This window comes from Amblyraja radiata, chromosome 31 (assembly GCF_010909765.2).
Source record: "Amblyraja radiata isolate CabotCenter1 chromosome 31, sAmbRad1.1.pri, whole genome shotgun sequence".
NCBI lineage: Eukaryota > Metazoa > Chordata > Chondrichthyes > Rajiformes > Rajidae > Amblyraja > Amblyraja radiata.
The window spans coordinates 10,144,612-10,158,080 of NC_045986.1; the positions used below are offsets into that span (position 1 = coordinate 10,144,612).

At 44.0% G+C, this 13,469-nt stretch overlaps 1 protein-coding gene across 15 annotated transcripts in view; it reads right to left on the reverse strand.

The window, feature by feature from the left end:
- Positions 1–13,469, reverse strand: part of kif1b (kinesin family member 1B) — a 247,101-nt gene that overhangs the window by 58,272 nt on the left and 175,360 nt on the right. For 12 of the 15 annotated variants that reach the window (XM_033048544.1, XM_033048541.1, XM_033048538.1 and 9 more), the window contains 2 exons: positions 10,385–10,522; positions 2,392–2,640 (listed from right to left, as the gene is read on the reverse strand). In XM_033048544.1, the coding sequence (XP_032904435.1) occupies positions 2,392–2,640; positions 10,385–10,522 (387 nt within the window). The remainder of the gene's footprint in view (positions 1–2,391; positions 2,641–10,384; positions 10,523–13,469) is intronic. The other 3 variants (XM_033048547.1, XM_033048546.1, XM_033048545.1) reach the window with 1 other exon arrangement.

Sequence of the window (13,469 nt, forward strand, 5' to 3'; positions counted from 1 at the left end):
TCCAAATAAAAGTCTAATCAAAACGTAAAAATTATGCCAATAGGAAAGGAATGTAGAACTACTATGAAGCACACGTGCAATTTGAGGACAGCAGACAACTTTTACGGAGTAATCCTTTTAATTAAAAAAAAGGAATTGGAAGTATGAAACTGTTGTACTGCCCCAGCATGCCATAGGAGACGGTCAAAGGGACAAGCTCTTTTACCAACCCAAGTAAATTCAAACACATTCATACGGCAAAACCTGCTTATTATATATATTTTCTCTTTTAGTTTAGAGATACATTACGGAAGAGGCCATTTGGTTCACCGAATCCGCAGCGACCAACGTTTACGATCCCCGTAAACTAGCACTATACTATACACTAGGGACAATTTATAATCTTTACCAAAGCCAATTAACTTACAAACTTGTCAGTCTTTGGAATGTGGGAGAAACTGGAGCACCCGGATAAAACCCACGCGGTCACAGGGAGAACGTACAAACTCCCTACAGACAGGAACCGTAGTCAGGGTCGAACCCGGGTCACTGGCGCTATAAGGCAGCAACTCGACCGCTGCGCCACCGTGCCGCCATTTTGCGGAGTGTAAAACATAGGTCATTCAGTTCTGGACTAAATATTCTGCTTTGGATTATCAGATTACCCAGAGGGACATAGAGACAGATCCAAATTGAAATAATCATAAAGGCACCTTAATTTTTTTTTAAAATCACACCGGTAAAAGATCGGCACTCTGTGCAAGTGCTGGTGTGATCCAGGGAATACAATTAACATCCAAATGACTTGGACTGCAATAGAACTTAATCAGATATACAGTTACAACTGACCAATTTGGCGTTTCTTATACAATCTTTAATTTTCACACTTGCTCTTTCCTCCCCCCCCCCCCCCCCCCAAGAGTTAGGATACAATTTAATTTTTTTATTTAATTCAATCTTTTAAGCCCCAAATAAACACTTATTACTATGCTAATAAGAAGGCTCTGCTGTATAAATTTACAAGGAGATCAATTAGTATTATCCTATTTCAGAATGTCATGTACAGTCCACGTAATATTATAGTTTCACCTATAGCACAGTCAGCACAATATATTTAGTTTAGCTCACGGAATTAGGTAGATTTGTCTCAAATCTGTTTTGCCCTAATTGGTCATTGGAGACCTTTGAACACATAATAAACCTTTGAACATATTGGAAATCTTTGAATTATCTTTAAGCGGAATTTATCGGACTTCAATATTATATCTTGCACTAAATGTTGTACTCTTTATTCTTTAACTGTGCAAGGCTTGATTGTATTAATGTGTAGGCTTTTCTTGTCTGGATAACGCGCAAACAAAAAGCTTCTCACTGTACCTCAGTATACACGACAATAATAAGCTAAACTAAGTGGTCGACTATGTATCATAATTTGTCAGTATGAAAGCATTACAATGCCCAAGTTTGCATCATTATAAAATATTTCACATCTTCTGGTCTGCACCCCCATGAATTGAGGATTATCAAGAGACTTAAAAAAAAAAGAATGAGTCTCAAAAGAAGCACTGCTGGTTTATCAACACATGCATTCAGTTGCCAGCCACCGTTTTGTGCTAAGAAAAGTATTAAAAGTGCAAACCAAATGCAGAAAGGGAAGTAGTGAGTGTTGGATCACATGAAAATATTCGGACCAGTGAAAAGTAAATGTGCTCCTAAACCTAGTTTCAGATACAATACACGGCAACATCTCATCTCATCAACGTTGAAATAACTTTTGCGTAGGAATGGATTATGTCAACTCAAATCCAATCTATTTTGTTGTATTTGCACATGTTTTTGGCGACAAGCCTTAATTATTTACAGAAGGGTGGCACAAAAGTGAAGATTACTGAGGGGGGGGGCAAAAAAAATAAAGAATAATATTGCTAAGTAAATGTAATTCTCATGAAAGTTCCTATGTATGCAGATTAGAGCAACAATAGCTTGTCAACTTAATGCCCTCGAGTTATTATTCTTATCACTGGTGGTGACTGCAGCACAATTTTACATCTAGTGGCTTAAAGGCAGCCAACACAAATCCTTTAATCTGCTGGGAGAGAGCTGACGCCAATAGCATTAAATGGAAATATTTTGAACTCATGGAATGCTAAACGCCCACTCTTGAGGAGGCATGCACCAATTTGTAAAGAAACAGGACATAAGACAGGGCTAGGATATGTTTTTTTTTTTTGTGGGACTGATTTGTGCTCTTTCAAAGCATGAATGAAATGCCCTACTTCCATGAGCTAAACAGTGCATAAACCAAGGTTCTGGCACACAGTTAAATACAATTGTTTTTGATGCTCGATTTATAGAGGTTTCCAATGAAAAGAGCTAGTCCCTCCCCGCTGTTCTCCAAGGAACCTCACCAACCTTCCCACTAAAATGAACCAGGGGGACCGGTCATAAAATGGATCCTGTCCATCGCTGAAGATGTCAGAGCCCTCTTCGTTGCCCAGATCTGAGCTAGTGTCGTCCACAAAGGCCTCGTCATCCAAGTCTTCGATCTCGCTCTGTTGTTCATCAGCAAGCTCAGTGATGTCAGAGTCAGCTGTGGAGAAGGTGGGCGAGGGTGTGCGATCAGCAAGATGCTCGTTCACACAGCCGTGGAAAATTGGGGAACTGGAGTATAGTTAAGGGTAAGAAAGGGTTATTTTTCCACTGTACACGTCACCACTGTCTTTCATTCAGAGAAAAAAAAAAACGGATGTTAATGAAAACTTCAATCTCTTCAAGCTAGGGTGAACAATTCCACACTTGACCTGTTACAATTCATTCTTCTTGAACACGTTAAAAACATTAGAATGACCCAAATTTTCATCAATTTACCAGCATTTTGTTAAAGCCTTTATAAATTATTTGACTGTACTTTTGAGAAAACTATTTACAACTGGAGGTTAAACTGCAAGAGGACTTCAATTATTCTCATTGGCAACCATTGAGTAATCCAATCACTGAATTCCTTTTAAAGTGCAATTATTTTAATTAACTGCTTCAATTAATCCTGTAGCCAGAAATTGTAACACAAGGATGCAAACATAACAAGATAAACTGCAAGGCAACAGTTAAAGATTTCATGATTAAAATGGATCAGCGCGTTCTCTGCAAGATGAAGAGAAAATGCTGGAAATGCTCACAACGCTGCAATGAATGAAAGAGACACAAAGTTAATGCCCAAAGGTGAAGACTCTTCCTCAGAACTATGATTCTCTGCAATCAAGATCGAGTCCCAGTCAAGTCAAGTTGAGTTTATTGTCATATGCACAAGCTTAGTGAGGTGCAGGTGCAATGAATACCTTGCCAGAAATATGATGCTTAGCTGGTGTCAGTATAACAAGTTAGCCGAGGGGGATCTCGGTCGGAGTGATAATCCATGTTAGATCCAACAATTGGAGATAAAAGGGAATGTTAGGAACTGGACACTTTAAAAAGTAGGATTCCAAGGTTACAAAGTTAGGTCTACTTTGATAGAGAGACACTGAATGATACAGGCATCAACAAGATCAGGAAAGAAAGTGCAGTGGAAGACAGGTGTGGGAAGGATTTCCTATCCAAGGACAAACATCTGGAGGATCTCAGTGGTCAGGCAGCATCTTTAGAGATACAGCGTGGAAACAGTCCCTTCAGCCAACCGAGTCCACGCCACCCAGTGATACACACTAGGGATAATTTACAATTTTACTAAAGCCAATTAACCAACAAGCCTGTACGCCTTCAGAGTGTGGGAGGAAACCAGAGCACCCGGAGGAAACCCACGTGGTCACAGGGAGAATGTACAAACTCCGTACAGACAGCACCTGTAGTCAGGATCGAACCCGGGTCTCTGGCGCTGTAAGGCAGCAACTCTACCGCTGCGCCATCGTGCCTCCCTTGCATCTCTGGAGGGAAATGGACAGAAGGTCCTGACCAGAAAAATTGCCTGTCGAGCAGGTAGCATTTTGCTCAAGATTCCAGCACCTGCAATCTCTTGTGTTCTCCTACCCAAGGGACCCTAGTGTAGTAAAATACATGTGGAAACAGCACAGGAGCAATGAATAGAATCCCAATTTTTAAATGCCTTTTGATGCCTTTTTAACATTTTGATGCCTTTGTAGCATCAAGCAATGATCAAAAGTTTAAAGAAATTAAAGATCTTAATTTCTAGGTGAAGGTTGGAACTGCAGATGCTGGTTTACATCGAAGATAGACACAAAATGCAGTATCTCTGGGGTAAAGGAATAGGTGACGTTTCGGATCGAGACCCTTCTTCAGATTGAGAGTCAGGGGAGAGGGAAACTAGAGGTATGAAAAGGTTCAAAACCTTTTTGACTGAATATTGAACAAATGTGGGCATTTGTGAGAAAATTTGAAAGTGTAACATGGGAGGGGATGGGTTGAAAACCAAGGGAGGGGAGTAATGAGGAGCTGTACATTATTTGACAGAATACAACACATGACCTTTCCCAGGGTAATGGGACTTGCATACACACACACACATTAACACAAAAAGGGATTGGATAAAAGAAAGTGTTCAATATCCAGGTTGTGAGATTATACAAGATTGATAAAACTAACAGTTAGCGCAGGCGGGTGTTGTTAATAGACAAATTCCGATCAGCTGGGCGGGTAAAACAATGACAGATGGATGGGCAGTGATGGGATCCAGGAAAGCCTGTATATTTTCTCAGTCCAAAAGGCCAGGTATTGGTAAAGCCAAGGAACATTTATTTCAAGAGGACTACAATATAAAAGCAGGGATGTAATGGTGAGGCTTTATAAGGCACTGGTCAGACCGCATTTGGAGTACAGTGGGCAGTTTTTGGCCCCACATCTGAGGGAGGATGTGCGAGCGTTGGAGAGGGTCCAGAGGAGGTTTTTCGCGAATGATCCCAGGAATGATTGGGTTAAGGTATAATGATGAGCATTTCACGGCACTGTGCTTGTACTCAGAGTTTAGAAGGGTGAGGGGGGGGGGGTTGAACCTCATTGAAACTTGCCGAATGGTGAAAGGCTTGGATAGAGCAAATGCGGAGATGATGCTTCCACTAGTGGGAGAGTTTCGGAAGAGAGTGCGCAGCCTCAGAATAAAAGGACATACCTTTAGAAAGGCGATGAGGAGGAATTTGTTTAGACAGAGGGTGGCAAATCTGTGGCATTCATTGCCAATGGATATTTTTCCAGCAGAGGTCGACAGATTATTGATTGGTACGGGTGTCAGGGGTTATGGAGAAAAGGTTGGAGAATGGGGTTGAGAGGGAAAGATAGATCAGCCAGCCATGATTAAATGGCGGAGTAGACTTGATGGGTCAAATGGCCTAATTGTGCTTCTACAATTTATGAAGTTATGAACGTGTCAATGAAAGATGACTCCAAACATAACTCTAACGGAGCAGGAGAAAATCTATCCAAGGTTTTATTGGCCTTCTTATTTCAATATGTCAAAAGGCAAAGGAGAGGGATTTACTGATGAGATATTGAGAACCTCGGTCAAAGCCCATCTTGTGAAACGCATTCACTCCACAAACGGCATCTCTGGAAATGGCTCGGTGGGTATGCAATGCAAACCGACTCAAACAGTGGCTTAAAGTATCAAATGATGAGGGCAGGTCCTACAAACTCAACAAATAAGAAGGATGAGAAGGTTATCCTGGTTGGGTTTTCAATTAAATTTCTGCAGGACTCAACATTTAGCACAGAGAAGCATTTTCTTTCCAGAGAGAAGCCAGAAAAGTGACTTGTGGAGCAAAGCCTAATAAAATTAAGCACCACTTTGCTTCGTAAAATCTTGGATCTGAACACCCCCAGCACGGAGAGTGTAAACAAATCAGGTGCAGATTCCCTGGGAGATGTCCATACCACACTATCCAAGAACACGGTGGTGCAGCGGTACAGTTGCTGCCTTATAGCGCCAGGGACCCGGCTTTGATCATGACTACGGGCGCTGTCTGTACGGAGTTTATACGTTCTCTCCGTGATCTGCGTGAGTTTTCTCCAGGATCTCCGGTTTCCTCCAACACTCCAAAGACGCACAGGTTTGTAGGTTAATTGACGATATAAATGTACGTTGTCCCTAGCCTGTGTAGGATAGCATTAGTGTGTGGGGATCGCTGGCCGGCTCGGCCTCGGTTGACTGAAGGGCCCGTTTCCCCGCTGTATCTCTAAAACTAAACACTGGCCGGAATTTCTAGTTTTTGAACAGACAGGTCAAGCCATTTCCTGAATATTTTTTTCTTTCCACAATTTAACTAGTTGCTCAACAGTAGGCAGAGAATTACTTGCCCAAAATAGTACTTTGGGCAGTGCAGATGGCTTGTGAAATATCATGATGGACACAAACGTTTCAGCAGATGCGCACGTTATGGATGCAGTTCTGAGCCACAGGGAGATTGGAAACCCGAGATACGGCTGGCAGCTGGTTAATCCCCCTCTTCAGCCGCAGTTCAGCAAATATTTGCTGCAGTTGATCAGTGGCACGTCCGCCTATATATGGTCCATATATGATTCGGGTAGAGAATGCCGAGGTCTCCTTTTAAACAGTATTGTTCCTTTTGAAAATAATTTTTGTGGCAAACCTTTGAGAGTTTCCTTTTTCACCAAAGCACAATTCCGAAGCTCAAAGCATCTCAACAGTGTTTAGTAACATCATCTTCCCTCACCTCCAAGCCAGATGTGGTCCAGCCAGCACAAGATAAAATGGGGTCAATGGCGACACAAACGTGGATATCTACCATAGAACCTTTTGGTGATCCTAAAAGTTGATAGAAAATAAAGACCAAAAGATTTTGCAGATGCTGGAATCCAATTTTTTTTTAAAATGGGATTGTGAAGGTTATTAATCTTGGAGCAGTACGGTTTGAGGGCTCGCCCAACACAGGAAAAATGTTCCCAATGTTGGGCGAGTCCAGAACCAGGGGCCACAGTCTTAGAATAAAGGGGAGGCCATTTAAGACTGAGGTGAGAACAAACTTTTTCACCCAGAGTTGTGAAATTATGGAATTCCCTGCCACAGAGGGAAGTGGGGGCAAAATCACTGGATGGATTTAAGAGAGAGTTAGATAGAGCTCTGGGGGCTAGTGGAATCAAGGGATATGGGGAGAAGGCAGGCACGGGTTATTGATAGGGGACGATCAGCCATGATCACAATGAATGGCGGTGCTGGCTCAAAGGGCCGAATGGCCTCCTCCTGCACCTATTTTCTATGTTTCTATGAGGGGATGTTGCTTTGTTAACAAGGGTACGGAATTGTGACAGTTTTAGATACTGTGAATGGAGATTAATGATTCCTACCAGCAGATGCTTTACAGACCACGGGACTTGATTTTAAAATGGTGGGGAAAAGAAAAAAAAAGCAGAATGGCTCTGATCTGGATCTTACTTTTTCTACCAGGCAGGATGTTCAATAAGGAAATAGGATAATACGCTCAGGGAAAAATAATCTGCAGGACTACCAGTAAGGCAGTATTATAATGGAACATAACAGATTGCCCTACAATGTACCAACACGAGCCTAATGACCCTCCATTGCTGCTGTAACAACGTTGAATTTATTTAGTTTTCAGGTAATATATTTGTTGTCATTTGCATGGATGTGTGTCCCACCGATGGACTAGTATTTATTCAATGATCGGGGCATTGTGGTCATAGATTAATACAGTGTGGAAACATGCCCTTCGGCCCAACACGCCCATACTGGCCAACAATGTCCCAGCTAGCCTAGTCCCACTTGCCTGCTCTTGGTCCATAACCCTCCAAACCTGTCCAATCCATGTACCTGTCCAACTGTTTCTTAAACAATGGGATAGTCCCAGCCTCAACTACCTCCTCTGGCAGCTTGTTCAATACACTGTCTTCAGCTACTGCAGACCATGTGATGCGAGGACTCCCTCAGCACGGTGATGGGAGGTAGCTCCAAGATTCAGACTCGGCCCCAGTGTCGATGGGCGGCACAGAGCATTGCACTGCTAACTCACAACCCAGGTTCGATACTGTCCACGGATGCTATTTGTGAGGTTTTGCTCGTTCCCTCCCACATCCTCCAATACCCCGCCCAAGACGAAGGCTAAATGGCCACGGTAAATCTACCACATAAATTACCAAGCTGGTAGGTTCACCGGCTGCAGTAAATGGATCCTTGGTGAACATAAGCAGCAAAATGAGATTTGATGGGCACGGGAGAGAGAATAAGGTGCAGGATGACAGGGGAATAAGGAGATGGAGTAATGGGACTGATGGGATTGTCCTGCTGGGAGTCAGCCTGGACCATGTGGATGGAATGGCCTTTTGTGATATTTCTTCAAGTTAGGGAGCTGTGGAACTTGGAGGGAAAGTTTCTTAGTGCTTCATAAGTTCATTAAGTGATAGGAGCAGAATTAGGCCATTCAGTTCATCAAGTCTAATCCACCATTCAATCTTGGCTGATCTATCTCTCCCTCCTATCTCCATTCTCCTGCCTTCTCCCCATAACCGCGACAAAAAATACTAAACAACAATCTATCTCTCCCGTCAAAATATACATGGACTTGGCCTCCACAGCGATCTGTGGCAATGAATTAGACACCCTCTGACTGAAGAAATTCCTCATCTCATCTCTTTTCCTAACAGAACGTCCTTTAATTCTGAGGCTGTGACCTCTGGTCCTAGACTCTCCCACTATGGAAACATCCTCTCCACATCCACTCTATCCAGGCCTTTCATTATTCGGTAAGTTTCAATGAGGTACCCCCTCATCCTTCTGAACTCCAGCGAGTAGAATCCCAGTACCGTCAAATGCTCATCGTTTTTATTATTAACCCATTCACTCCTGGGATCATTCTCTGGGTTATTCTCACACTCAGTGCCTTAGCTGGTGGGAGTGGTGGATTCGGGATGGATGGAAGGAGAATGAAAATCTTCAACCATTTGGTGCGGGCCTTTCATCTACAAATTAATGTATTGATCAGTGTAATTATTTGAATCGCTGGAGCAAGACATACAACTCTTAGAGCTCATAGTATTTGATCGTCAGCCAGTCTTTGCGTAGTCAGTCTTCTGGGACAGAGGTGGGGACATGTCGAGCAGGAGCAGTGTGCAATTTAAAGAGAAAACGAGACAGGCGGCAGAGTGGCCCAGTGGTACAGTTGCTGCCTTACAGTGCCAGAGAACTGGGTTCAATCCTGACTACAGGTGCTATCTGTACAGAGTTAGTACATTCCCCCTGTGACCTGCGTAGGTTGCCTTTGGGTGCTCCAGTTTCCTCCCACACTTCAAATACATGCAGGTTTGTATGTTAATTGGCTACGGTAAAATTGTAAAGTGTCCCTAGTGTGTAGGATAGTGCTAGTATACGGGGCGATTGCTGGTTGGCGTGGAGTCCCATGCTGTATCTCTAAAGAGTTAATTTTTAATTTAAGGAAAGAAAGTTCAGTCTTGGCACCACACGCTGGCATTACTCATTCCACATGAGAAGAATCACTGAGTTCCTCCTGTTTCCCAGCCGCCCCAGTACAAACGCCGATTGGGCCGAGTGCCGAGTTCATTGCCAAAGCTATGATGCGCTGGCCAGCCCTGTTTGAGGAAGATAAGCCAGAGCTGGACATCCCAGCCTCCAGCTGCTCTGCCAGTCTGCAAAGGCAAGGCTGATCATCCAATTCCCCACCCGGCCATCACCTATATCAGACGTGCCAAAACCCATCATCCTCAGCTCGAAACACATCTCTGTGCATTTACAGCACTTTGAAGTTTACAGTGTTTAGAAATTCACCTCAGTCCCAAATGGCCCAGTCTTTACCTTGGGACCCTAAGCCACAGTTGTAGACCTTACAACCAAGGGCACCAGCCCCTCAATATCCTCCCGTCAATCCTGATAACAAAGAAACCTACGACCCTCAGCTGAAAGTTCCCTTGCCCGGTGATTTTTAATTTTTGATGTAGTCATTAAATTGTGTGTAGTTTGATAATCCATAACTCGGCAACAGAACATAAGATTGCTCTTGTAGTGATGTAAAGTCAAGGCAATTCCAGAACCAAAGACTATAAATGATTTCACTAAATACAAAGAAAAGGTTTTTGCACAGTCGTTGCCTGAAAGAATGACAACTGAACAACAGTACTGCTTTCTAAAATACAAAGCTGGCTGTAAACTGGGATTTTGTTGAGTTTCATGCATGTTTGAATACCACGGAAAAATCATCACCTGTGCTTCTGACATCACTCAACAGCACATAACCCTTTGGATTTGACGTGGGTTTTTTTCCCCCCCTGCAGTATTAATTGCACTGGAGGGAAAATGCTCCAATAAAAGGTATCCATTTCATGAGTGTGATTGATATGCCAGCCACTGCAGGTCTTGCAGCTGTCGTGCTGTCTGCCAGATGGTTCTGACGTGGGGTGGGGGTAAAGGCTGACGTACCTTCCCACGAGTTTAAACCAGTGGAAGCGGTCGTAGAATGGGTCTCTGCCCGTCATGACGTTCTCACTCTCATCCTGTGCGTTGGAGGCCATTTCGCCAGCACGATCGTACATCTCACGCATCAGTTCCAACCTTTGCCTGCACAGGAAAAAAGTGTGTTCGTTAGAACTGTTCAGGCCATGAGTCGCATATTGCTAGATATCACACACCACTTTCTTTCACAAAGATAACGGGGAATTCAAGGTGGATAAAAATGCTGGGGAAACTCAGCGGGTGAGGCAGCATCTATGGAGCGAAGGAATAGGTGACGTTTCGGGTCGAGACCCTTCTTCAAACTGATGGGAATTCAAGTGTATCTACTATAAGATGGACACGAAATGCTGGAGTAACTCAGCGGGGCAGGCAGCATCTCTGGATAGAGGGAATGGGTGGCATTTCGGGTCAAGACCCTCGACCTGAGACGTCACCCATTCCTTCTATCCAGAGATGCTGCCTGACCCGCTGAGTTGCTCCAGCATCTGTGTCTATCCTCAGTGTAAATCAGCATCTGCAGTCCCTTCCTACACATCAAGTGTACCTACCTCTTCCTGTATATAATCGCTATGCATCTAGTATATACCAGAATAGATCATTTGTCCACATCCTCTTTGTACCAGTACATATTTACTGTTATCAGGCCAATGCGCCATCCAACCAACAACCAGAGAGCGGTCCCGAGCTGCTATCTTCCACGGTAGACAAAAATGCTGGAAAAACTCAGCAGGTGCAGCAGCATCTAGGGAGCGAAGGAAATAGGCAACATTTCGGGCCCGAAATGTTGCCTATTTCCTTCGCTCCATAGATGCTGCTGCACCCGCTGAGTTTCTCCAACATTTTTGTCTAACTTCGATTTTCCAGCATCTGCAGTTCCTTCTTAAACACTACTATCTTCCTCATTGGAGACCCTTGGATTATCTTTGATCATGTAGTGGTCGGCTCGGCCGTAATCAAGTATTTCCTTTCCGCTGACTGGTTAGTACACAACAAAAACTTTTCACTGTACCTCAGTACACGTGACAATTCACTAACTCCCCATACTAAAACCTAAACGGGGCTCAAGGGCCGGCATTCTAGGTAGACGTTGGCCTGGCTAGGACGAGCACACAACAAAAGCTTTTCACTGTTCCTCCTTACAGGTGACAATAAACTAACTAAATATTTAGTCAATGCAATCAATATTTATTTTAATAAGTGATCAGCAGCTCATATCTGGCAACGGACCTGAACACTGCGAAGGACGATCAGTTCCTTACGGTGACAGGGTCAGACTCTTCACTGTTTAAATATAACAATGTAGAATAAAAGCAGTGGCTAATACAGAAATATGACCAAGTCTGTGGAACCATCTTTGTTCAACAATTCCACAAGGTCATCTGAAGCCCAAAGTGACAAACAACACTTGGACGTAGGGGTAGAGTTGCTGCCTTACAGCAACAGAGACCCGGCTTCCATCCTGACTACGGGTGCTGTCTGTACGGAGTTTGTACGTTCTCCCCGTGACCTGCTTGCGTTTTCTCTCGGTTTGCTCCCACACTCCAAAGACGTATATGTTTGTAGGTTAATTGGCTTGGTATAAATGTAAATTGGTGTGTGAGTGAGTGTGAGCGTGAGCGTGTGTGTGGATTTAATGTGCGGGTCGGCAAGGACTCGGTGGGCCGAAGGGCCTGTTTCATCGCTGTATCTCTAAACTAAACATTTTTAAAGCACCTAAAGCACACTAATCAGATCCAGCTTTAATCTCTCCATCGTCATCAATTCCCCTCAAAATCACTCACCTACACACAAGGGACAATTTACAGAAGCCAATTAACCTACAAACCCACACGTCTTTGGTATGTAGGAGGAAATCGGAGCACCCAGAGGAAACCCACATGGTTACAGATAGAACGTGCAAACTCCACACCCGAGGTCAGGATCTAACCCGGGTCCCTGACGCTGTGAGGCGGTGGCTCCACCGTGCCGCCCCATTGTGGAAATGCACCGCTCAATTTAAACAGAAAAAGCTCTCAAATCCAAAATGTTTTTCAGGTAAATCACTTTTGGGATAATAAATGAGGGAATTTTTGATCTGGGAAACTGGGAAGAAATTTATTGCCCATCTCCAAAATAAAATCAATGAAGTGTCTTCAGTGTCACCTAAAATTTATTTTTTCATGAGTCTGGATTGGACTTGAACCCATAAACACTTAACTGAGAGTTGCCCCTGCAATTAATTAGCCTGCAACTAGAAACTAACATTAGCGTGGGGCGGAGAAGGACAAGCTCGATGAATTAGATATTTTTTCTACAGCACAGATTATACACAGTAACTCTGGTTTCCTGTTGAACTTGCGAGTTCTTTCTCTCACTGAACTGAAAGCAGAAGCTGAGCTGGCAGAACAGCCACGAGAATCAAACCTTATCCCAGATTTCACAAAGCATTCCATGGATTCAAATAATGAGCAAGAGGTAACGAGCTTATGCTCAGCGTGGTCCCACAATCCAAGTAACAAATTTTAATGCAGGAGGGGATTTACACATGAAGGGGTTAGTTAATAAAGGGCAGAAGTATAAGTGGGGAACAAGCTGGGGGGGAGAAACAGGGAACAAGTGTGGGGAACGAAGTTGGGGTGGGGATGCGGTGTACAAATATGGGGGGTGGGGGGGGGGGGGGGGCAAGGAGCAATGCTAATAGGAGAGGGAACCGGGATCTGGCCCACCTCAAGGTGCAGGTGGTGCCCGAGGGCACAAAGGTGGACGGGCGAGGAGAAGGACACTGTGTCCAGGGAAGGCGATAGCTGGAGGCCAGCAGCAGCCTCCTGGTGCTTGCCTAGAACAGGCACTGCTCGTAATACCTCCAGCAGCAGACTGGAGGTACAACGTGGACGGCTCGATTGTAATCATGTATAGTATTTATGCTGACTGGATAGCACGCAACAAAGCAGCTTTTCGCTGTACCTCGGTACCCGCGCCGATAATTGGAAATTAAACTACTTAAACACTAGTACAGCACAGGCACTTGGTGTGTCGGAGGGAACTGCAGATGCTGGTTTAAACCGAAGATGCT